The sequence below is a fragment of the Chiloscyllium plagiosum genome, unplaced genomic scaffold, assembly GCF_037043375.1.
Source record: "Chiloscyllium plagiosum isolate Xiang-an unplaced genomic scaffold, Cpla_swu_hap1 HiC_scaffold_17, whole genome shotgun sequence".
Taxonomy (NCBI): Eukaryota; Metazoa; Chordata; class Chondrichthyes; order Orectolobiformes; family Hemiscylliidae; genus Chiloscyllium; species Chiloscyllium plagiosum.
The window spans coordinates 70,127,488-70,153,032 of NW_028270155.1; the positions used below are offsets into that span (position 1 = coordinate 70,127,488).

The 25,545-nt window shown below is 46.4% G+C and overlaps 1 protein-coding gene across 1 annotated transcript in view; it reads right to left on the bottom strand.

Annotated features, from left to right (window-relative positions):
- Positions 1 to 243: 243 nt before the first annotated feature.
- Positions 244 to 25,545, bottom strand: part of elmo3 (engulfment and cell motility 3) — a 184,940-nt gene continuing 159,638 nt past the window's right edge. Inside the window, exons 16-21 of the mRNA XM_087996061.1 lie at positions 24,772 to 24,935; positions 15,189 to 15,301; positions 11,681 to 11,785; positions 8,849 to 8,931; positions 5,887 to 5,967; positions 244 to 3,113 (exon numbers count right to left, since the gene is read on the bottom strand). Coding sequence (XP_087852187.1) covers positions 2,901 to 3,113; positions 5,887 to 5,967; positions 8,849 to 8,931; positions 11,681 to 11,785; positions 15,189 to 15,301; positions 24,772 to 24,935 — 759 coding nt within the window. The 3' untranslated portion in view covers positions 244 to 2,900. The remainder of the gene's footprint in view (positions 3,114 to 5,886; positions 5,968 to 8,848; positions 8,932 to 11,680; positions 11,786 to 15,188; positions 15,302 to 24,771; positions 24,936 to 25,545) is intronic.

The window sequence follows — 25,545 nt, forward strand, 5'->3', positions numbered from 1 at the left end:
GAAAGACATCACTTTGACTGGGGCAACACACACACATCCTAGGACAGGCGAAACAAAGACACACACGAGAATTCTTAAAGGCATGGCATTCTAACCAGAACTCCATCAGTAAACATATCGATATGGACCCAATCTACCTTCCCTTGAAAAAAAAACGGAAATGACATCACCCACCTTAAGAAGCCAAGACTCTATAAAGAGAGAGGTGGAACATCCCACCAATGCTTCACCAGAGATTCTCACTGATGATGTTACCTAGTCATGGTGACGAAACGTCTGAAAACAAACCTTCCAGCTTAGTGAGCTAACTTACCTACTTAACTTAATAGCTTGTTCCCATTTCCCCCGTCCCCATATGCTTTCATCTGTTTAGCCCGAAGTGCTATGTCCAACCCCTTCTTGAAACCGTACAGTGTTTTGGCTTCGACTACATTCTGTGGTAGAAACTTTCATTGGCTCACTACTCTCTGGTGAAGAAACTTTAGTTCTAAATGGTTTAGCCCGAAACCTTAGACTGTGACCCCTGGTTCTGGAAAGTCAACTGTGAAGGACATCCAAGATGAACACATTCTTGTTCCCACCCTTATATGCATGCACCCACAGACACATACACACAGATAGAGAGATGCGCGCACACACGCAAATCCATTTCTCGACAGAGATCGCTAATAATTCAGGAACTTAAACTCTATCTCAGCTCCTCTCCATAGCTCAGTGGACAGTTAAACATTTAGGGCTCTGACTTGTTGGGTCTGAACAATATCAGCACAAGGTTAGGATTACAGCCTCCCTACTCTGCCCAAGTGAATAAGCTTGGCATATTTACAAGTAGAAATCTTTAGAAACAGTGACTGCAGATTTCCAATTTTAGTGTAGCAGAGCCCATGATGAGTTGCTTCCCCTGCCTCCCTGGCACCTTTGCAATTGCCTGAGTATTGATACTGGACTAGTTAACACCTGAGTAGGGACGGCCCTTTGATACACCATTGTATGGTACTTAGTAAAAAGCAAATTCTGTACAAACGTTAGAGAGTTGGCAATATCTTAACTATGCAACACTGTGCCTTTTAACAAATATCTGAAGCAGATTAAAACTAATCCAACAGGGAATTATTTCTTACGCTCTCTCTCCCCAGTACATTTTTAAAGAATCGTTACCCCTTCTGATTTTTTTTCTTCCCTTCTCTCACCAACTTAGACACTGATTATGGATTGGGTAGCTAGGTAATTGCCAATAGAGGACTCCTCGAAATAAAGGCAAAATACTGCAGATGCTGCAAATCTGAAACAAAGACAGAGCAAGCTGGAGTCACTCAGCAGGTCTGGTAGTGTCTGTGGAGAGAGAAACAGAGTTAACGTTTTGAGTCCAGTATGATGATTCTTCAGAACATGACAATTTTTTTTTCCATATTTGTTCTCGGGAAGTGGGTATCACCATCAATTTAATTTGCCTGAACTTAATTTCCAATGAGATGATGAGGGTGGCATCTGTCCACTTGAACCACTGCAGTAAAGGTACATTGCTGTTGTTTCATTTCTCCAGGCAGTATTTGTAGACACACGTTCCACCATTTGAGGACAACACTGATGAGGAACCCCTGGCTCAGTTCTGTCCCTCTTCCCTCCCACGCCCCATGTTTGGCTGAGGCCACTCAGGGTCACCCAAATGCATTCCCCAGTCGAGATCAACTAACACTCGACATGCTGCTGCTGCTGCCCCAGGTTGTACCATTACCCAAAGCAGGGGGAAGGAAGCTGAACATCCTGTCACTGAACCAACTGTCCAAAGTCAACTTTTTGTTTGAGATCAGGATCAATTTCCACATTAACAGACAGTGAGAACAGTGCACACCACCCTCCACCCACCAACCACTTCAGTCTCACTGTTCAGGTGAACAATTTACCCAATGGGGAAGCAAGCCTCCACATCTATCTTGCTCACTGGCCTTCATTTCCACCACCGCCTCAATGGAGACCAATGGGACATTTGGTCACAATCGAATACTTGTACGAGAGCCTCCTGCTCCCTTACAGTAATCGGTGGATGGACAATCTGAGAGGGGGCACCAACTCTGTCAGTGAAGCACCTATACCTAGGTGAAGCTCTGGGACAGTCAGAGTTGCTGGTGATTTGGCAGAATTGGCAGGACGTGCAAAGTCAGGGAGGGCTCTATAAACAGTCAAAGATCACCGCGTTAATGCAACCTGCCAACACACAGTCTCACCCTGGCCCAGAATTAAAGGCTGGCTGCTAACAAAAACTAATAAAACAAATGTCGGCGCAAATTACTGCAGATGCTGGAATCTGTACAGAACCAAAAAAATGCTGGAAATAACAGCGGGTTCGGTAGCATCCAAGGAGAGAGAAAGACAGCAAGTTAACGTTTTGATTCTAGATTACTCTTCATCATGATCGGCTTCACAACCTCCTGCCCTCTTCTTGGGACATCTATGGAGAGAGAAATGTGCGATTGACGTCGGACCATTGGATGAATGGTCACCGGCCCCGCAGGAGCTCCCTGCTCCAACATGTTAACCCTAACTTTCTCTCTTCACAGATGCCATCTGCTAAACGCTGCCACCATTTTCTCATCCATCAGATTCCCAGTATTCCTGCTTCCCCTTCTTTCTGGGATGGACCACTTCTTGTGAGCTAATCGCCTCTGCCCTGAAGTTGTCCAGTGTGTCAGGGCAGCCATTTTTGTTACCAGCTGAAATGTGCACCATACCTTCCTCTCTCATAAGTACCTTTCATCTCTTCTAGAATATTGCACATGAAAATACTCGAGTCACTGCCTGTGTACAAAAACTAATTTTTACATGCGCTGTATAAAACCTGCAATGTCCCCAAACTCATCCCAGACCCTGATGCATCTTGACGTGATCCCACCCTGAGAGAGTCAGTGCTCAGTGTGGCTGTAGTCATAGCAGAAGTTGTAGTTACTCGGAGCATTAGGGATTGGCGGGGCTGCATCCGGGATGGGGATGTTCTCCAGATCCAGGAGCCGCAGTTTGATCTCCATGGACAGCAGGATCTCCAGCTCACTCTTGGTCTGCTCACTGTTCAGCTCCTTGCCCAGCAGGACATTCAGGCCATCAGTCCAGAGATAGAACTAGGGAGAGGCAGGGATAAAGCACTGTCACTTTTTTAAAAAAAAAAGGCAAGTTCAGGTCACTTCAGTGAAGGACATTTTCAGTTCATAGAACATTACAGCCCTCTGGCCCTCGATGTTGCGCTGACCTGTGGAATCAACCTGAAGCCCCTCTAACCTACACTATTCCATTATCATCCTCATATTTATCCAATGACCATTTAAATGCTCTTAAAGTTGGCGAGTCTACCCCTGTTGCAGGCAGTGTGTTCCATGCCCCTACTACTCTGAGTAAAGAACCTACCTCTGACATCTGTCCTATATCTATCACCCGTCAATTTAAAGCTATGCCCCCTGATGCGAGCCATCACCATCCAAGGAAAAAGGCTCTCACTGTCCACCCAATCTAACCCTCTGATTACTTAATTGAGACATATAAGATAATCTCTTAACCATCCTCTCTCGAATGAAAACAGCCTCAAGTCCCTCAGTCTTTCCTCATAAGACCTTCCCTCCAAACCAGGCAACATCCTAGCAAGTCTCCTCTGAACTTTTTCCAATGCTTCCACATCCTTCCTATAATGCGGTGACCAGAACTGTACGCAATACTCCAAGTGCGGATCAGAATAAGGCTTAGCCTGGTTTTTTTTCAAAATAAATTTCATTCATAGGATGAGGGCATTGCTGGCTGGGCCAGTATTTATTGCCCATCTTGCCCAGTTAAGAGTCAACCACATGGCTGTGGGTCTGGAGTCACATGTTGTAGAGTGATAGAGATGTACAGCACAGAAACAGACCCTGTGGTCAAATGTGCTCATGCCGACCAGATATCCTAACCTAATCTAGTCCCAATTACCAGCACCCGGCCCATATCCCTCCAAACCCTTCCTATTATATACCCATCCACATGCCTTTTAAATGTTGTAATTGTACCAGCCTCCACCACTTCCTCTGGCAGCTCATTCCATACACGTACCACCCTCTGCATGAAAAAGTTGCCCCTTAGGTCCCTTTCAAATTTTTCCCATTTCACCCTAAACCTATGCCTCTATTCTGGACTCCCCTACCCCAGGGAAAATATCTCATCTATTGACCCTATCTGTGCCCCTCATGATTTTGTAAACCTCTATAAGGTCACCCCTCAGCCTCTGATGCTCCAGGGAAAACAGCCCCAGCCTGTTCAGCTTCTCCCTATAACTCAAATCCTCCACCCTAGCAACATCCTTGTAAATCTTTTCTGAACGCTTTCAAGTTTCACAACATCCTTCCTATAGCAAGGAGACCAGAATGTTAGCCAGTTTCCTTCCCGAGAGGACATTAGTGAACCAGATGGGTTTTTCTAACAATTGACAACAGATTCATGGTCATCATTAGACTCTTAAATGCCGATTTTTTTCTACTGATTTCAAATTCCACCATTTGCCACAATGGGATTTGAATCCGAGTCCCTAGACATTATCAGCATTAACAGTCCAGCTAGTAACATACTAATGCTAGTAACATAATATACCACTAGGCCCAGGAAACCCTTCGGCCTCATATACTAGTGATGTACCCATTCAATCAGTCCCACTCCACTGCTCTTCCCCGGAGGGCTGCAAATTGTTTCTCTGCAACTATTTAACCCAGTTGTTTTGTTCTGAAAGTTACGACCGATCCTGCTTCCCTCCCCGCCCCGTTCCAGGCAGCACACTACAGATCACAAATGCCCAAAATAAAGATGTTCTCTTCATCCTGCCAACTCCCATCACCCATTTCCCCACTCTCAGTTCTTTTGCTCATCAGCTGAAATCTGAACTGTCCAGTTATCAATGCTCCAGGGTAAACATCTTATTACATTAGAGTATTCCCAATACCACAGCAATGGCTACACTTCATTGGCTGCTTTTTGGAATGTTTTGACAGGTGGATAATTTCCCTTTTTTTTTTAAAAAGAAAAGGCATACTTTATAGAAACTCTAGATCATTTGGAACACCTTTATTAAATCCACACTTTGTTGCTCCAGGAAGAACAACACCAGCTTCTCCACACCATTGAACTCTCTCATCCTCTGTATGGGACTAGTAGATCTCCTCTGCACCATCTCAAAGGTCTTGCTATCCTTCCTACAGTGTCATGCACGGCGCTCTACCTGGGGCCCAGCTCCAGCTTTCTGAAGGCCTCACAGAACTCCCCTTGTTCTGCCTGTAAGTGCAAACCAAACAACCCCAGCCTTCTCCTGCCACCTTCAGAGATCCGAGCACGTGAACCCACGAGTCGGTGTGGCACAAATGTAAAGAGGGCTCCGGAAGGCTGAATTTATACATAGCCTCTCCCATTCTTCAGCCCCAAAAAAACATTAGTCCACACATTGCTGCGTTAAATTTCATCTGCCGTATGCAAAGGAACGACACTTCTGAGCCTGCTGCACCATTCAATGAGACCACCTACTTCAAACCTCAATTATACATTCCAGCATCACCTTGATAACTTCCATCCCGTTGGCCATCAACAATCTATCCACCTCTGCCTGAAAGATTCTGCAACCACTGCATTTTGATTTCCAAATAACTACAACCCGCATGTCCGCTCATCTTGTCTGTTTGTGTCCTCCCGTTCTCTGTTATTATTTTCCTCATTGATTATAAGCCACTTTCCCAAATGTTTCCTGCGGTAGATGTTTATCCTTTATTTTATAAACTGACGATAATCTGGCCACACTGCCTCCTGAGTCATAGACGGGTGGTCCGTGTCAGAGCAGTCTGTCCCCCACTTCACCATCGCAGTTGACCTTTGACCTTTGCAGCCACTCACGTCGTATTTGGTTGGGGCTATGAAGTTCAGCGAGTAGTCCTCTGCATCGTACAGGACAGAGAACGCCAGGTCCAGCACCTCCTAGGAAAAGGAGGAAGCTCGGGTTAACGTCAAAACCAAAATGGGGGAAAGGGAAAATGGAGAGAGGAAAAATAATGGGAACAGATGATGACATGGATACCACAACAGTCTATTAGTGTGGCACAGGGAGATGACCAGAGAGAGAACTTCGGTTGAACCGAGGGGTGGAGGTTAGAGGGGAACGGTCAGCAGCTCAAAGGTCATTGGTCAAAGGTTATGGATTACAATGAGCAGCCTTGGTTTCCAGAGTCCAAAAAGGATGCTGTAACTATTGAAGAGATATGGAACACCGCAAAAGGATTGAGTGAGGGGACAACAAGAGGTCAGCTGTATGTTCCCACTGGGAAACAGGTTCAGAATTCATACAGTTGTTGGTTTTAGAATTCCAAAGGCGAGGTAATATTGAGGAGGAGCAGGAGATGGCATAAACCTGAAGGGGTACTTTCAGAACTGATATGAAGGATCCAATAGTTTAGTGAGCTATGGGACAGGAGGAGTTAATGAAATGTGCTCTGGAGCAGATTCTTTCAGAACATAGGATTTTGACGTGAGGGATTTGTGACCCGGTGTGTGGTAAGTTCATTCCGATGGATGATTCTCAAAGCTTTCCTCCATTGAGATTTTCCTAACTTCATGTCTCAGTCTGTTGCAGGCAAAGTGATGCTTGGTTTTGTGAAGGATATTCAAGTACGGTGCAACCAACAGGGGTGGCGGAAGGAAATCCAATAGATCGCAATGTTATCATCAGCAGTTCATTGAGTCTAAACCAATCAAGGTCCGATGAGCTGAGTCCCAAGCATGATGGGAAATAACTTGGTGGACAAGATGCAAGAGGCTGATGTAAATCTGACAGAGGAACATGTATCTGAGGTGACAGCAAATTAAATCAAAAAAGCTAAAACAAAAACCGGGAAAGTCTATAGTGTTGCAGGAAAATAACAGCTCCCCTCAGCTTTTTAAAATTCATCCCCAGGGATGCTAACTAGGACACAATTGATTGCCCTACTCTAATTGAGAAGGTGCTAGTGAGCTATACCTACTGGGGAGAGGAGGTGGAATGGATGCTGGTGGGTATGCCCACATTGGAAAGTGGGCATCTCCCTTTCTCACCACTGTTGCCAACCTAGGATCTGCAATCAGGATACCATCCAGATCTTGTTGCTTTTGAACATGGGCTGCTTCCGTATCTGAGTCGCCGCCAAGGTGCTGAGCACTGTGCAACCATTCCAATTCTGACCTTCGGACGGAGGGGAAGTCATCGATGAAACAGCTGAAGATGGTTGGGCTGAGGACACCACCCTGAGGAACTTCTGCAGAGATGTCCTGGAGCTGAGATGACTGACCTCCAAGAACCATGACTGCCTTCCGATGTGCCACGCATGACTCCAACTAGTGTTCTTGTTTCACCACGCTGACCCCTCATTTTCAGGTATGCTCCTGGCATGCCATCCTGCACTCTCTATTGACCCAGGGTTGATGGCCTGGCTTGATGCTAATGGTAGAGTAGGGAATTGGCTGGTGGCAGGTCTCTGCACTTCTCTTGCTCTTGCCACTTTACACATCCCTGATTTTCTTTGCCCCACCATTGGCAGCTGTGCCATTAGCCATCTTGGCCCATTATCATGCTGCAGCTATACAGGACATTGGTGAAGGCTCTTCTAGAGCACTGCATTCCATTCTGGTCTCCCGCCTATCGGAAAGTTGTTGTCAAACTTGGAAGGGTTCAGAAAGGCTTTTCAAAAATGTTGCCAGGGTTGGAGGGTTTGAGCTATAGGGAGAGGCTGAACAGGCTGGGGCTGTTTTCCCTGGTGCGTCAGAGGCTGAGGGGTGACCCTATAGAGGTTTACAAAATTGAGGGGCATAGATAAGGTAAATAGGCAAAGTCTTTTCCTTGGGGTCAGGGAGTCCGTAACTAGCCGGCAAAGGTTTAAGGTGAGAGGGGAAAGATTTAAAAGGGACTTAAGGGGCAACGTTTTCACGCAGAGGGTGGTGCTTGTATAGAATGAGCTGCCAGAGGAAGTGGTGGAGGCTGGTACAATTACAGCATTTAAAAGGCATCTGGATGGCTATGTTAAAGTAAGGGTTTCGAGGGATATGGGCCAAATGTTGGCAAATGGGACTAGATTAATTTCGGATATCTGGTCAGCATGGACAGGTTGGACCAAAGGCTTTGTTTCCGTGCCATACGTCCCTATGCCTTCCTGAGTCTTCAGTATTTAAATTGTTCCATACAACCTACATCTTTCAGCAAATTCTCTTGGTCATCAATCCAAATGTTCCCTACAGAGGCTCATTGTCAAATGACATTTGATATCACCTCTGTGAGGTACTGAGGATATTTAATAACAATCAACCTGTTCAGCCAGACCTGGACAGGCAGGAAAGCCTTGAACCTGGATCTTCTGGCCCAGAGCTAGGGTCATTGTGTCACAAGACCCCTTCGCCTTGGGATGTTAGGTGTTAGGTAAATGCAAATTTTGTTGCGGCTATACCTGAAGGGAGATTGTCATCTGACTTCAGATAACTGCAGTTTGTGGGGTGTTAATCTGAGGGAGCTCACAAAGACAGCTCTCAATGAATGATTCCAATTGTCATGCTAACTCCTTAGATGAATAGCAGACCCCAGGGCGACTCTTGGGTTGATTTTCCCCTTCAGCCACACACTCCCCCCTGCACCATTTCTGATAGCACAGAGAGTGAAGCCAATTGGAGGCACCATCAAGTATTCTAATATAGCTAACCAGATACGAGCTTAATTTCAGGTAGCACAATGGAAGGCCTTGTCCATGATAATTCCAGGTTTGGGAGATGGGTCATGGTTTGTCAGGGTTTTGTGATGTCTGAAGCCCCCACCCCAACCCCCGCAGGTCTTTGTACTTACCCGGTTCTGTTTCAGGGTGCTCTTCTCCTTCATGTGGGGACAGTCCTTCCCCGTCACCAACGCCTTAATATCAGCTACTGGAACTGAAAGGGAGGCACTCAGTCAGTATTGGATTTGGTTGATGTTACAGCTCAACATTTAACCATTCAGTCCAAGCCGCCACTCTCCTGTTCTTCAGGTGGGTTTGAGATATCGGCTGGAGAGCCTCCTGACCTCAAAACCGATCATAGACCCAGAGTGAAACATCATGGGAGAAGACCAATTGGCCCTTCGTTCTTGACCCAGTTTATTGATGGAGCTGTCTAAATTAATCCCAGTCCCCTGCTCTTTTCCCATAGCCCTGTTATTTTTCTTTCTCTTAGGCATTTATCCAGTTCCCCCGTGGAATGTTAATACTGACTCGGCATCATTAGCCCCTCAGGCAGTGCATTGTAGATCAAATCTACAACCTGCTAAGTGGAAAAAGGTTTGTCCATGCTTTGGACATTCCTATTTGAAAAATAAAAATATGTCACCATCATTTTACTTATCCATGTCACCACTGTGCACCTCTGAGATGTTACCTACCCATAATACCATCAGTGATGTCACATCACTGTGATGTCACCTACCCAAGATGCTGTCAGTGATGTCACATCACTGATGTCACCTCCCCATGATGTTGCTAGCGATGTCACCCCTCATGTGAACATCACCAAATATTTCACTTCTCAAGATGTAATTAATGATGTCACCTCCCCATTACATCACCGATTATGTCATGCCCATATAGTGTCACCAGTGATGTCACCACTCTATGGTATCTGTAACATGATTAAAGAATTTGCTTAGCCTAAAGAAGAGCCAATAGATAGGCTCCAATTAGCAACATCTGATTTGTGTTGTCACCTCATGATCTGCAGAGGTCACAACGTCTGAATTATTGATAAAGTGGAACAAAGGAATGAAGCTCCAAGTCTCAAAGCACTACTGCAGTGCAATGAGAGCAGAAGGTTGCGTGAGGTGGATTAAGTGAGTGGACAAAACTGTGCAGATGGAGTTGATTGTAGGAAACTCTCTCAGCTTCCCTTTAAGAAAGATAGATCAGGGTATTGTCTAAATGGTGAGAAGTGATGAATTGTGTAAGTCAGAGAGATTTTGGAGTCACAGACTCCATTCCAATCTAACAAACAGGTGGACAAAGTAATGGAATTGGTTTCTGGAATACATATATCTGGAGGTTATGTCACAGCTTTGTAATGCCCTGGCTAGACCACATCTGGAGTCTTGAATTCATTTGTGGGCACTGTATGTCAAAAGAAGCAGAGTCACTTCTGAGGGTGCGACACTGATTCATCACAATGACTCTGGGGTTAAAAAAAGGCCACATTCAGAGGACAGGTTGCATATATTAGGCTTGTGTTCCACTTGAGTGTGGACAATTAAGGATGATGTAATTGAAGTGCTTCAAGGATTTGATGGGGTGAATAGGGAGAAACTGTTTCCTTTTGTGGGAGAAACCAAAAAGGGAGGACAGAACCTTTAGATTAGACCTAGTCTGTTCTGGGGGTGTTTGAGAAATACCTTCTTCACAGAAAAGCGAATGGAAACCTGGAACTCTCTCTCTACAAAAAGACATTGAGACGGGAGTCAGTTTGAAAATTTGGGACCAATACTTCATGAGATTAAGGGTATTGAATGGACATGGATTCAAGGTGGGCAGGCACATGGGCTGGACCTGATCGAGAATGATCTGATTGGCTGGGGGTAGTACAGGCTTGAGGGGCTGAATGGCTTCCTCTGCATCCAGAGTATCTGGATGTGAACTGTTACTGGCTCATCCTCCCACTCCCAATAAGAAGCAAGAATCTGCCAAATACTTTTTCCCGTGCATCCGTACAAACTGAGGGACAAACGTTGATCTCACCCCAGCCCATTCATGAATTGCTGTGAGGGTCTGGTCTTGGGCTCAGACAAGACTCACATGCTGTGGTAGAATCTCAAACAGGGCGGGTGGCATTACTGACCGCTCCCCTTACTACTGAGACTTCAAAGCAACTCATTTTACGTATAGTGCTCTAAAATGTTTGAGACGGACGATAACACACCATACAAATGCTTGGCCCAGACCTATCTCATAGCTGGCTATCTCATAGGGTTTGTTTAGCTGATTGAATGACCTAGTGGATAAAAGATGCAGTCAAAGTGCCTCAAAACAGGTCACCCAGTGAATGACCCTAGACACAGTGTCTGCTGTTACCTTCTCAAAACAATACCCTCTTCACTGCTCGACTGACCTATACCTGAGTTAACGCTCCACACAGAATTTTTTAGATTAGATTACATTACAGTGTGGAAACAGGCCCTTCGGCCCAACAAGTCCACACCGACCTGCCGAAGTGCAACCCAACCATACCCCTACATTTACCTCTTACCTAACACTACGGGCAATTTTAGCATGGCCAATTCACCTAACCTGCACATCTTTGGAGTGTGGGAGGAAACCGGAGCACCCGGAGGAAACCCCCGCAGACACGGGGAGAACGTGCAAACTCCACACAGTCAGTCGCCTGAGGTGGGAATTGAGGGTCTCTGGTGCTGTGAGGCAGCAGTGCTAACCACTGTGCCACCGTACCGCCCATAGAAGCCTCTTCCCAGCCTGACCTTATCTCATGTCATCAGCTTCCATTCCCCTCCACAATGTACATGTCAGCCTCCCCCACCCCCCCCCGAAAGTTGTCAGCTATCTGCAGTCCACGTTATGGTCACTCGCTTCACAAAAGTGACTCATCTTGAACAACTCAATTTGACGGACGGGCTGTGTTTGCGGAAAGTTCCGGGAGCGGTACATACTCTTCTCCTGCAGGAGCTCGATAGCTGGATTGTCGTCCCTCTCCTCCACATCCCCGTAGTGAAGCACCTTGTGATTGGGTGACAGGCGGCAGTACCACAGCTTGTCTGTCAGATTGAACACAGGGAAAAGGTTAACCCCCTTGGCACTGCAACTCCGCGCTCCCCCCCTCCCCACTGCCACTATCTTCAGCCACTGCGAGGGCATTACCATTCTCCACCTGGAGTTCATACCAGCCTCCACTCAAGTCCACCCAGTCAGCATTCCACTGAATAGTGAAGACACCGGCCATTCGGCCCCCCCAAGACTCCTACTACAATAATACAGTCACTGTCTCAGCACCTCCTTCAATTCTCTTATCCCTCATGGGCTTAATCAATAGTGCCAAGAATATATTGGTATTATACAACCCAAACATGTGGGTTCCACGTTCTCTCTGGCTGAAGAATTCTCCGGAATTCCCTCTCGGATTTCTCAGTGACTGTGGACGGCCTACAACTTTCATCTCCCGGGAATGCAAATGGGTTCGCTACATCTATGAACCCCGTCCATGATCTTCACTTAATCTTCCTTAATGAAAGATTGTGGGGCAGCACGGTGGCTCAGTGGTTAGCACCACTGCCTCACAACACCAGGCACCCAGGTTCGATTCCAGCCTCGGGTGACTGTCTGGGTGCGGTTTGCGCACCCTCCCAGTGTCTGCACGGGTTTCCTCCAAAGATGCGCAGGTTAGGCTGTGTGAAATAATCCCACCGTGTCCAGGGATGTGTGGGCTAGGTGGGTTAGCCATGGGGAGATGCAGGGTTACAGGGATAGGGGCGGGTCTGGGTGAAATGCTCTTCAAAGGGTTGGTACAGACCTGATGGGCTGTAGGGTCTCTTTCCATGCTCATGGGTTCAACTGGTCACCTCTACTTTTGAGGGGGACTTGGCCTTTTCATGCTTTTCCTCAGTTGAGCTACCAAATTCTCTCTCTCAGGTCGGTCCCATCACCAAGCAATGTGTGGCCGTGCCCCTGACTAAACGAAGTGACCCGTCCTCCTGATCCAAGGACAACATGGAATCATCCCGGATCCCTGTATTTCGATGGATCAAAGTCCGTCACACTGAAGCAGGTCGGCATGGGACAGCAGCTGCTGTGGGCAAGGGATTCAAAGGGAATTGATTTACAGCCTGTATACATCAGGCCTGCCAATTCCAATTAAATCCCGTCATGTCAGCACCAGATTGGAAATCTTACACACAGTGCCCAAAGAAGATGCACTTTCAAAGAGCCAGGCTTGGGTTTTTCTGTTTAATCATCATCGATCTCTGCTTGACCCCGGCCCTCCCCCACACTCCCTTGAGGGTTGATGCCATACATTAGCTCTTGCTCTCCAATCTGTCACTTCACGGGAATGAAATGCTGACAGGGGAAGCAGTGAACAGTGACAAATGCGGTTCCTCCTTCCCCGCCCCCGCCTCCACTGACAGGACAATATATTTCCCCTGCAAACTGCTCAGCTTGTTTTATCAACACCTTCTCCACAGGAGGCCTGACATCCGACCTTTAACCCCCAATCACAACCCACCTCGAAAGCTCGAGAGGCAGCAGAAAGCCTCCTGGGGCGGGGTCAATCTGGTTTAATCAGAATGATTACAGCCCACCGTCCCACGTGCAAGGGTGTGTACGCCAACCCTTGTCCTCATTTTCCCTGGACTTGTTCACCTCCGATCAGTGACCCCCTCCAACCGCCAACTCGCAGAGGATGCTTCTCCAGGGCCACACCCCTCCAAACTACCTGAGACCCTCCCATCGCAGCCTCTTGTGAGCACCCCTCCCCTCACTCCCTCCCAACTGTAAACCCTTCAGCTATGCCTGGGCCCTAAATTCTGGAATATTCTCTTTCCAACCTCTTGCCTTCCACCCTCATTTTCTCCCCCTCCTTTTCTTTTATAAAGACTTTTTTTTCTTAAAAACCTGATATCAGAAATGCTGTTGCCCAAACCTCTGGAGCACTCGAACTGGGGACCTCCCAGTCTAGGGGTAAGGGACGCTACCACACTGCGCCACAAGAGGGCCCTGCTTTCCTCCTTCAAGATGCTCCTTAAAACTTGTCTCACCTCTCCAAGTATTTCATGTGGCTGGCTGGAAGAATCCTGCTTTTTAACAGTGCCGCGAGCCACTTTGAGACATTTATTTCATGTAAGGCGCTATAGAAACGTAGGTTGTTGCTCCACTAACCTGGCCAAACACACTGACTTTGTTGTGCCACACTGACGTTATCCTAGGTTTCTTTGATTGCTCCTTTCCACAACCACCAATTTCTCCCTCCATCACGCCCTTTTGGGACAATTTTACCGATGACAACTCCCTCACAGTTGCTCCTGTCGCCCATTTATGGTTCTGGGGGAGCGCGCTCCTGTGGCTGTTTGAACACAGGGGCCATCGCTACTCGATTCACTGGGCAGGGCAGCCCTCAGCGGTGGGAATCTCGGGTAAACCAGCTCAGAGGGAGACAACGTTCCCAACGTCAGTGGGACTGTAGGTCAGTCAGTGCAAACAGGAGAAAGCTCAGAAAGAAAGGCCTAAAGCTCAGCTAGTCAACGGCCGAACCATTCAGGCACCGTGACCGATTTCTGCCATGTCCTCATCCAAGGCACCAAAATCTTCCCCCCTTCCAGCTGATTGCCAGGGTCGTTTGCGGGTCAGGAATGAATTGGGTTGGATTGTGACGGGGCTGACCTGTAATTGAGGCCTGGACTGTAATGGGGGTGGAAGGGGGGGGGGGGGGGGGGCCCTGAACTTAAATAGGTAGGTTGGCTTGAAATGGGGCGCCAGGCCTGTCCTGTAATGTTGGGCGGGCACCTGACCTGCAATGTGGGTGGCATGCTGGCTCAGTAGTTAGCACTGCTGCCTTACAGCGCCAGGGTCCCAGGTTTGATTCCTGCCTCGGGCGACTGCCTGTGTGGAGTTTGCACATTCTCCCTGTGTCTATGTGGGTTTCCTCCGGGTGCTCCGGTTTCCTCCCACAGCCCAAAGATGTGCAGGTTAGGTGAATTGGCCATGCTAAATTGCCCATAGTGTTAGGTGCATCAGTCAGAGGGAAATGGCTCTGGGTGGGTTACTCTTCAGAGGGTCGGTGTGGACTTGTTGGGCCGAAGGGCCTGTTTCCACACTGGAGGGAATCTAGTCTAATCTAATAAGAGGCCTGACCTGTAATGCGGGGGAGGGGGGGAACCTTGACTGTAATGGGTAGGTTGTGGGTGGAGGGGTGGGAATTGGGCTGTAATAGGGGGCCTGGCCTGGCCTGTAATGCAGGGGAGGGGAGAGGCATCTGGACTGTAATGGGTAGGTTGGGGGGGGGGGTTGATGGGGGTTGGCCTGTAATGGGGCTAGCACTGGGCAGCACTGTGAAGGAAGAGCCAATGCCAGAACCAGCACCGGCTCCTACATGAGACAAAGGGAGGCAGACAGCCGCAAAACGAATCAGACTCCATGACTCGAAGCATTAGTACCGGGAGGACGTACCTTGGCGTCGCCGACTACTGATTTTGCGGAAGAGAGTGCCGTCACACAGCCGGTTGAGGCGCTGCTGTTTAATCAGCTCCATCAGCTCGGGTTTGAGTCTCTCCCTTAACTCCCTGGGTACCAGAAGAGATCATGTGGTCAGAGACTGCATGAACAGACAAGCAAAGATCTACAAGGTCACACAAGTGTGCGCCTACAGCCAGACATAAAATTGATGAACCAAAGCGAACTTTCTCAATGCTGTTTCAGTACTTTCCTTCAGCGACGCAAAATGTAAAATATGGAAGAATGATCTCATTGAAAAGTACGACATTGTTACATGGACTGACAGGAAGAAGGTTCCCTCTGGCTGCAAGGTCTGGTAACTGGGGTGGGGTGGGGGGGACAGTCTCAGAATACAGGACAGACCAGTTAGCACTGAGCTGAGGAAGAACTTCTCTCAGAGGGGGCCAAATTCTTTGGAGTTCTCTGTCCAGAGGTGGGGGGGTCAGACATTGAGTGTGTTCAAGATGGAGACTGATGGTGAAAGGATATGGGATAGTGCAGGAAAATGTTGTTGCTGTGGAAGATCAGCCATGATCTCACTAAATGACAGGCTGAGGTTGAGGGGCTGAATGGCTACCTTTTGACTCCCATCCCTTACTCTCTACGTGTTCCTTCCCTGTACTGCTGCATTTAACAGGATGTCCTTCCCATTCTTATTTTGTTAACCAATCCTCAATCCTTGTAAGTATATTTCCCTGGTCTCACGTGATCTAATTTTGTTTACTATGCTGGACCTTATCAAAAATCTTCTGAAAAATCTAAATACACCTCATTCACCCTGTTCTCCCCTATCTATTAAGACCATAAGACATAGGAGCAGAAGTTAGGCCATTCAGCCCATTGAGTGTGCTCTGTCATTCAATCATGGCAGATAAGTTTCTCAACCCCATTCTCCCCTAACCCTTGATCTCCTTGACAATCAAGACATTTCCCATTATAGCCTTAAAAAACTTTAAAAAACACGTTTGTCATTTCCCTTTTGTAAATCTGCACTGACTCTGCCTCATCCTTCCATTATTTTCGAAGTGTCCACGATCACATCCTTTATTGTAGACTCTAACATGTTTGGTTAACGTGTCTGTAATCCCCCAGTTTCTCAATCCCTTCTTTCCTAAATGGGAACTGTGTTTCCCTGAATTTTCTTCCCTTTATCATTCATAATAACCCCAGCTTGCGCTTTGTGCATTTCGTCTGTTTGTGAAAGCGAGGGATTTAAGGGCTAGACTTTAAGTGTAGAGGAGAAAGTGAGGACTGCAGATGCTGGAGATCAGAGCTGAAGAAGGGCTCATGCCCGAAACGTCGATTCTCCTGCTCCTTGGATGTTGCCTGACCTGCTGCGCTTTTCCAGCAACACATTTTCAGGTTTAAGTGTAGAGGTACAATTTAAAACTCAATTTCCAATTGCCTTTGGTTAGACAATTTGTAACAAACACAGTTACTTTCAGTACATAGGAAGCTTTGGATTGTTTTCACATTGTGATGATTCGGGGAATAGTGGGGCTTGATTGACCAGTGATCTATCCAGTGACATATAACTTACATCTAATTTGCAGGGTCCATGCCAAAGTTTACAGAATTTTAAAAGATGACCATTAACACATCTGCTATTGTTACAGCCACTTCCTTTAACAATCCAAGGCCTTGTTAACGCACAAGGAATTTAACTGCTTTAAGTGCCATTAATCTTTCCAGCACTTTTATTTAATATTAATATCTGTCATTCATTTGCATTGGCAGCTTTGTTTCTTGGATGGTTTTAGTATTGTCCTCTGAAAGCACAGGCACAAATAGTTGTTTTGTTTCCTTGTCTTTTTTTTTAAACTCCCCTTTAAAAATTCTCCTTATTCTGCTTCTAATGGAGCCACATTTATAAAGTCATAGCGATGTACAGCACGGAAACAGAGCCTTCGGTCCAACTCGCCCATGCCGACCAGATATCCTAATTTAAGTTTTCCATTTGCCAGCACTTGGCCCATTTCCCTCTAAACCCTTCCTATTCATATACCCATCCAGATGCCTTTTAAATGTTGTAATTGTACCAGCTTCCACCACTTCCTCTGGCAGCTCATTCCGTACACGCACCACCCTCTGTGTGAAAAGATAGCTCCGTCAGTTCCTTTTAGATCTTTCCCCTCTCACCTTATAAATATGTCCTCTGACTCTGGGGGAAAAAATCTCATCTATTTACTTTATCCTCATGATTTTATAAACCTCTATAAGGTCACCCCTCAGCCTCCGACGTTCCAGGGAAAACAGCCCCAGCCTGTTCAGCCTCTCCCTTTGGCTCAAATCCTCCAACCCTGGCAACATCCTTGTAAATCTTTACTGATCCCTTTCCCATTTCACAACATCCTTCCTATAGCAGGGAGACCAAAATTGCACACAGTCTTCCAAATGTGGCCTAACCACTGTCATGCACAGCTGCGACATGACATTTCAACTCCTGTACTCAATGCACTGACTTGTTTCCTTATCCTAATCTTTTCATACATTTTCATGTTCCTCACTACATTACTCTCCTATCTATTTTCACTATCTATATTTTTTACACTCTTCCATCACACTGTTCTAATATGTTCCCAATCTTTTGTGTCGCCATTTTTCTTGGTAACCTTATAGTTTAAGTAACTTCCTTGCTGATATAATTCTCACAATTAGAACACTTTAGTTGTGAGATTTTGTGCATGAAATGAATTTATTTTTGTTGTAAACTATGTATTCATTCTTTAAATATTAACCATCGTCTGGTTCTACTACTGTCTGCCTTTTAACATTTTCCAATCCGCTATAGAGAATTCACTCCCCATGGTTTCACATTTCCATTCAGCCATAATTTCCAATTGAACTCCATTGCTTTCACATTTAATATAAAATCTCATATTGTGGTCACTCTTTCCTCAGGCACCTTCATAAATTAAAAGATCAATTTGCCATTTTTTCATTGCACAACACCAGACCTAAAGTAGCCGGTTTCCTGGTTGGTTCCTCAATGTCCTGCTTTAGAAAACCATTTCAATTACATTCCAAAGGTTTGTCCTCTACAACATTGGCAGTCAGGATTTGGAGATGCTGGTGTTGGACTAAGGTGCACAAAATTAGAAATTACACAACACCAGGTTATAGTCCAACAGATTAGTTGGAAGCACTAGCTTTCGGAGGGCTGCTCCTTCATCAGGTAGTTGAAGGAACAACATTGGTAGTAATTGAGTTTATCTAGTGTACATATAGATTCAAATCCTCCATCATTGCTATATTACTCCAATGGCATGCCCCTCTACTTTCTTGGCTTACACTTTGGGGTTTATATTATTACTCCTATTTTTTGGCCTATAAACAAGTCCCACCAATGTTTATAACCGTTGCTGTTTCTCAATTCCAACCAAACTGATTCCAAATCTTGAAGCGTAGAACAAAGGTAATCTCTCAGTACAGTGCTGATGCCTTCTGAAGCCTGGCATTGGACAGGCAACACGGCCCTCAGGATTCACATTCTCAGCTGCTCAGAATGATGACCATTCCCCAAACCGTGCTGATCTCTACCAACGTTCATTCAGCAACTATGTCTTTTTAATGTTCTCCCACTTGGATGCAATGCCATGCAATACCACGATGCAGGGGTCAGTCTGCTCATCCACTAGTATAGGTCTTGCTCTTGCCCATACAAGTTGCAAGAACCTCAAACCTGTTAGACAACTGTGAAGGGTGAAGCTCTATCTTCTCAATCTTATCTACCTGACTCTCAGTCGCACCCTCCTGTTCCTGGTCATTGACCTGGTCAGCTAAACTAAGGGGTGTGACTGCCTTCTGGTACAAATATCCAAGTATGTTTCCCCACCCCTCCCTGAGACCTCGGGTGATCAGCATTTAGCTCATAAACTGTAGCTGTTCAATCCATTGACACTTACCAGCGAAGTGGTTGACATGGATTGTTAATGCATCAGATACTCCCACATGCTGCAGCTGTGACGCATCACCTGTCCTACCATCTTTACTATGTTAATATATATCACATCAAACTTAAGTGTTGGATTTCTGGTCCACCTCAGACCTGACCTCGAGTTTCACAAATTATGTTCCAGCAGCACCTTGTATTTTTACTCTTTTGAAAACAATGAACCAATTTGGATAAAGAGAAGAAACTGCTTAAACTACTTAGCTAATTAACTAGTTACAGCAAACGATCACAACGCTCAGGCTCAAGGCTTGCTATTGCCTCTGCTAATAAATGCAGGGCTGCAGGCAGTTGAAATGCTGGAATCCATCTGAAAGGACACACAGACTCATTTTGTTTGTCCTTCCCTCAGTGTCAGATTCGATCTCCACAGAGTCATAGAGATGTACAGCATGGAAACAGACCTTTCGGTCCAACCCGTCCATGCCGACCAGATATCCCAACCCAATCTAGTCCCACCTGCCAGCACCCGGCCCATATCCCTCCAAACCCTTCCTCTTCATATACCCATCCAAATGCCTCTTAAATGTTGCAATTGTACCAGCCTCCACCACTTCCTCTGGCAGCCCATTCCATATACGTACCACCCTCTGCGTGAAAACGTTGCCCCTTAGGTCTCTTTTATATCTTTCCCCTCTCACCCTAAACCTATGCCCTCTAGTTCTGGACTCCCCGACCCCAGGGAAAAGACTTTGCCTATTTACCCTATCCATGCCCCTCATAATTTTGTAAACCTCCATAAAGTCACCCCTCCGCCTCCAACGCAAAGTTAATCTGAGATCTGGAGAGTGCCTCCTGCTGACTGATGTTGTGAGGAAATCATTTTCTAAGCTCTGCTCCATCACATATTGACGTCTCCTCCCCAAATCCCTCCCCACTCACTCCCACTGTTACTGTTTCTAAATTATCAAACACCATTCAATTCACCCCCCATTGTAAATTATCCCAATGTACCAAACCCTTCCCCATTCACTCCCACTGTGAGTAATCCCAATGTACCAAACCATTCCCCACTCTCTCCCACTGAGTAATCCCAATATAACAAACCCTTCCCCATCCACCCCTATTGTAACTAATCCCAATATAGCAAATCCGTCCCCATTCACTCCCACTGTCAGTAATGCCAATATAACAAAAGTTTTCCCATTCACTCCCACTGTGAGTAATCCCAATATAGCAAATCCCTCCCCATTCACTCCCATTGTAAATTATCCCAATGTACCAAACCCTTCCCCATTCACTCCCACTGTGAGTAATCCCAATCTAACAAACCCTTCCCCATCCACTCCCACTGTGAGTAATCCCAATATAACAAACCCTTCCCCATTCACTCCCACTGTGAGTAATCCCAATCTAACAAACCCTTCCCTATTCACTCCCACTGTGAGTAATCCCATTATAACAAACCCCTCCCCATTCACTCCCACTGTAAGGCCAACATAACAAACCCATCCCCATCCACTCCCACTGTGAGTAATCCCATTATAACAAACCCCTCCCCATTCACTCCCACTGTGTATAATCCCAATGTACCAAAATCCTTCCCCATTCAATCTTCCTGTAAATAATCCCAATACAACAAATCCTTCTCCATTCACTCCTATTGTAAATGATCCCGATGTATCAAATTCTTCCCTATTCACTCCAATTGTAAATTATCCCAATTTTCCAAATCCTTCCCCATTCACTGAATAATCCCAATGTAACAATCCCTTCCCCACTCACTCCCATTGTAAATAGTCCCAATATAACAAACCCTTCCCCACTCACTCCCATTGTAAATGATCCCAATGTAACAATCCCTTCCCCACTCACTCCCATTGTAAATGATCCCAATGTAACAAACCCTTCCCCACTCACTCCCATTGTAAATGATCCCAATGTAACAATCCCTTCCCCACTCACTCCCATTGTAAATAGTCCCAATATAACAAACCCTTCCCCACTCACTCCCATTGTAAATGATCCCAATGTAACAAACCCTTCCCCACTCACCCCCATTGAACTCCCCCACCCCTCTCACCCACTCCAACCTCTCACCCTAAAACCACCTCCAAACGGACCCCACCACCAAGGATATATTTCCCTCCCCTCTCCTATCAGCATTCCGTAAAGACCACTCCCTCCGTGACTCCCTCGTCAGATCCACACCCCCCACCAACCCAACCTCCACTCCCGGCACCTTCCCCTGCAACCGCAGGAGGTGCAAGACTTGCGCCCACACCTCCCCCCTCACCTCCCTCTCAATGCCCCAAAGGAAACTTCCATATCCGCCACAGATTCACCTGCACCTCCACACACATCATCTATTGCATCCTCTGCACCTGATGTGGCCTCCTCTATATTGGGGAGACCGGCTGCCTACTTGCGGAGCGTTTCAGAGAACACCTCTGGGACACCCGGTTCAACCAACCCAACCACCCTGTGGCTCAACACTTTAACACCCCCTCCCACTCCACCAAGGATATGCAGGTCTTTGGACTCCTCCATCGCTAGACCACAACAACACGACGGTTGGAGGAAGAACGCCTCATCTTCCGCCTAGAAACCCTCCAACCACAAGGGATGAACTCGGGTTTCACCAGTTTCCTCATTTCCCCTCCCCCCACCTTGCCTCAGTCAAAACCATCGAATTCAGCACCGCCTTCCTAACCTGCAATCTTCTTCCTGACCTCTCCGCCCCCACCCCAGTCTGACCTATCACCCTCACCTTGACCTCTTTCCACCTATCACATTTCCGACGCCCCTCCCCCAAGTCCCTCCTCCCTACCTTTTATCTTAGCCTGCTGGACAAACTTTCCTCATTCCTGAAGAAGGGCTTATGCCCGAAACATCGATTCTCCTGTTCCCTGGATGCTACCTGACCTGCTGCGCTTTTCCAGCAACACATTTTCAGCTCTGATCTCCAGCATCTGCAGACCTCACTTTCTCCCCATTGTAAATGATCCCAATGTAACAAACCCTTCCCCATTCACTCCCATTGTAAATGATCACAATGTAACAAACCCTTCCCCATTCACTCCCATTGTAAATGATCCCAATGTAACAAACCCTTCCCTATTCACTCCCATTGTAAATGATCCCAATGTAGCAAACTCTTCCCCATTCACTCCCATTGTAAATGATCCCAATGTAACAAACCCTTCCCCATTCACTCCCATTGTAAATGATCCCAATGTAACAAACCCTTCCTCATTCACTCCCATTGTAAATGATCACAATGTAACAAACCCTTCCCCATTCACTCCCATTGTAAATGATCCCAATGTAACAAACCCTTCCCTATTCACTCCCATTGTAAATGATCCCAATGTAGCAAACTCTTCCCCATTCACTCCCATTGTAAATGATCCCAATGTAACAAACCCTTCCCCATTCACTCCCATTGTAAATGATCCCAATGTAACAAACCCTTCCTCATTCACTCCCATTGTAAATGATCACAATGTAACAAACCCTTCCCCATTCACTCCCATTGTAAATGATCCCAATGTAACAAACCCTTCCCTATTCACTCCCATTGTAAATGATCCCAATGTAGCAAACTCTTCCCCATTCACTCCCATTGTAAATGATCCCAATGTAACAAACCCTTCCCCATTCACTCCCATTGTAAATGATCCCAATGTAACAAACCCTTCCTCATTCACTCCCATTGTAAATGATCCCAATGTAACAAACCCTTCCCTATTCACTCCCATTGTAAATGATCCCAATGTAGCAAACTCTTCCCCATTCACTCCCATTGTAAATGATCCCAATGTAACAAACCCTTCCCTATTCACTCCCATTGTAAATGATCCCACTGTAGCAAACCCTTCCCCATTCACTCCCATTGTAAATGATCCCAATGCAGCAAACTCTTCCCCATTCACTCCCATTGTAAATGATCCCAATGTAGCAAACTCTTCCCCATTCACTCCCATTGTAAATGATCCCAATGTAACAAACTCTTCCCCATTCACTCCCATTGTAAATGATCCCAATGTAACAAACCCTTCCTCATTCACTCCCATTGTAAATGATCACAATGTAACAAACCCTTCCCCATTCACTCCCATTGTAAATGATCCCAATGTAACAAACCCTTCCTCATTCACTCCCATTGTAAATGATCCCAATGTAACAAACCCTTCCCCATTCACTCCCATTGTAAATGATCCCAATGTAACAAACCCTTCCTCATTCACTCCCATTGTAAATGATCCCAATGTAACAAACCCTTCCCTATTCACTCCCATTGTAAATGATCCCAATGTAGCAAACTCTTCCCCATTCACTCCCATTGTAAATGATCCCAATGTAACAAACCCTTCCCTATTCACTCCCATTGTAAATGATCCCACTGTAGCAAACCCTTCCCCATTCACTCCCATTGTAAATGATCCCAATGCAGCAAACTCTTCCCCATTCACTCCCATTGTAAATGATCCCAATGTAGCAAACTCTTCCCCATTCACTCCCATTGTAAATGATCCCAATGTAACAAACTCTTCCCCATTCACTCCCATTGTAAATGATCCCAATGTAACAAACTCTTCCCTATTCAATAACGTAAAGCAAAGAACTGAGGATGTTGGAGATCTGAAACAAAAGCAGAAATTGTTGGAGAAACTGTGGGAAGAAATCATTCTCCATTCACTCCCATCGAAAATACTTCCAACAGACTAAATCCCTTCCTATTTAGTCCCATTAAAAATAATTCCAAGAGATCTAAAGCCCTTGTTCTTAAATCATTGCAACAAATGCCAAGAGATCTAACATTTTCCATTGCATTCATTGCCATTCTCTCCCATTGAAAAGAATTCCATTGGACCACCTCCATCCTGACTAACAGGTATTGTTTGGAGTGCTGATGGGTTCAGCCTGTTTGAATGGTTCCACATGTTGAGTGGCCATTCATGAAGTGAGGGCTGAATGAAAACAGTTTCTTGATCTACATGTGAAGATCCAATCAGTGATCACTGGAAGCCTGTGAGTTATCCTCTCTATACTCACTCAGCATGGTAAAATGTAAAAATATTAAATATTGTGGGACTCAGAGTAGCTGAAGCCTTGGTCTTTGTGACTGCACAACTGTGTAACAAATTGGCTCACTGATATTCTTGATTCTTTGCAAGTCACTGCTCCTTATGGCTTATGAGGGAAGTAGACTCAAAACCATGAGGGCAAAGGTCAGATATATGTTCTTGTCACATGACCAAGATGGCCGAGAGAATGGAATAGGGACGATGTGATCAGAAAATACAATGGGTCTCAAACGTCACTGTGCAATGCTGGGAGGACTGAATGCTGACTCAGGCTCAAGGAGCTGAATGGATGCCTCCTGTTCTTAATGTGACTTGAAAGAATCGTGTTCAACATCTCAGTGTCCAGTTTGCCCGTCTGAAAACCTGTGACCGAAAGTCCACTCTCACAGCTACCAACCAGTGCCCAGAATCCAAGGGTTAAAAAGACCGAAAATGCCAGGGAGGTTTACAAAGGCACTCGTGCATCTGTGGTACAGGCAGGCTGATCTGAGTGGTTCACTTCCTGTTACAAACCCCGCTTTCACCTTATATCCAACAGCTATGCCAAGGGCCTTACACGACTGGTGGTGCAAGAGTCTCCTCCTGGTGCATCCTCTCTGTTTGCCGGAGTTTGAGAATCTCACTGTAGTTCATAGCATTCACTTTGTTGCGGAAAACGTCGAGGGAGGTGGGCTTGCAGGCCAGCGTCCGTGTAATCTGTTCCCGTACCACCTGCATAACCTGGAACACACAGCACAACAAATCGATTCTTTCAACAGGTTAAAAGACTGTCCCTTCTGAACAAAATAACAGCTCTTACGGGACAGTAAAAGCACCATCGGGGAGACCAAATGTAGACTCAGGGCACAGTTCACCGAGCATCTCAGCCAAGCCTGCAGAGACTGACCTGACACCCCCTCCCTCAGTCACCACCCATTTTAATTCCCCGTCCCACTCCCTTTCCAACGTGACCATCCTCGGCCTCCTCCATTGCCACAACGAACCAAACCGCAAATTGGAGGAACACCTGATCTTCCGCCTGGGCAGCCTACAACCTGGAGGACTCAGCATTGAATTCTCCAATTTCAAATAACCTCCTTTTCCATCCCCCAACTCCCCTCCCAGCCACTCTCCCTCCCATTCCTCTCAGCCACCTACCGGATTCATCCCTCCTATCAACCAACCAGGTAATACCCTCTACCTGTCTCCACCTCACCACCCTGGCCCCGCCACCCCCTTTATCTGCAGCTCCGCCCACACCCACATCCAGTCCTGAAGAAGGGTTACGCCCGAAACATTGACTTCTCCACCTGCTGACGCTGCCTGCCTTGCTGTGTTCTTCCAGCCTCCT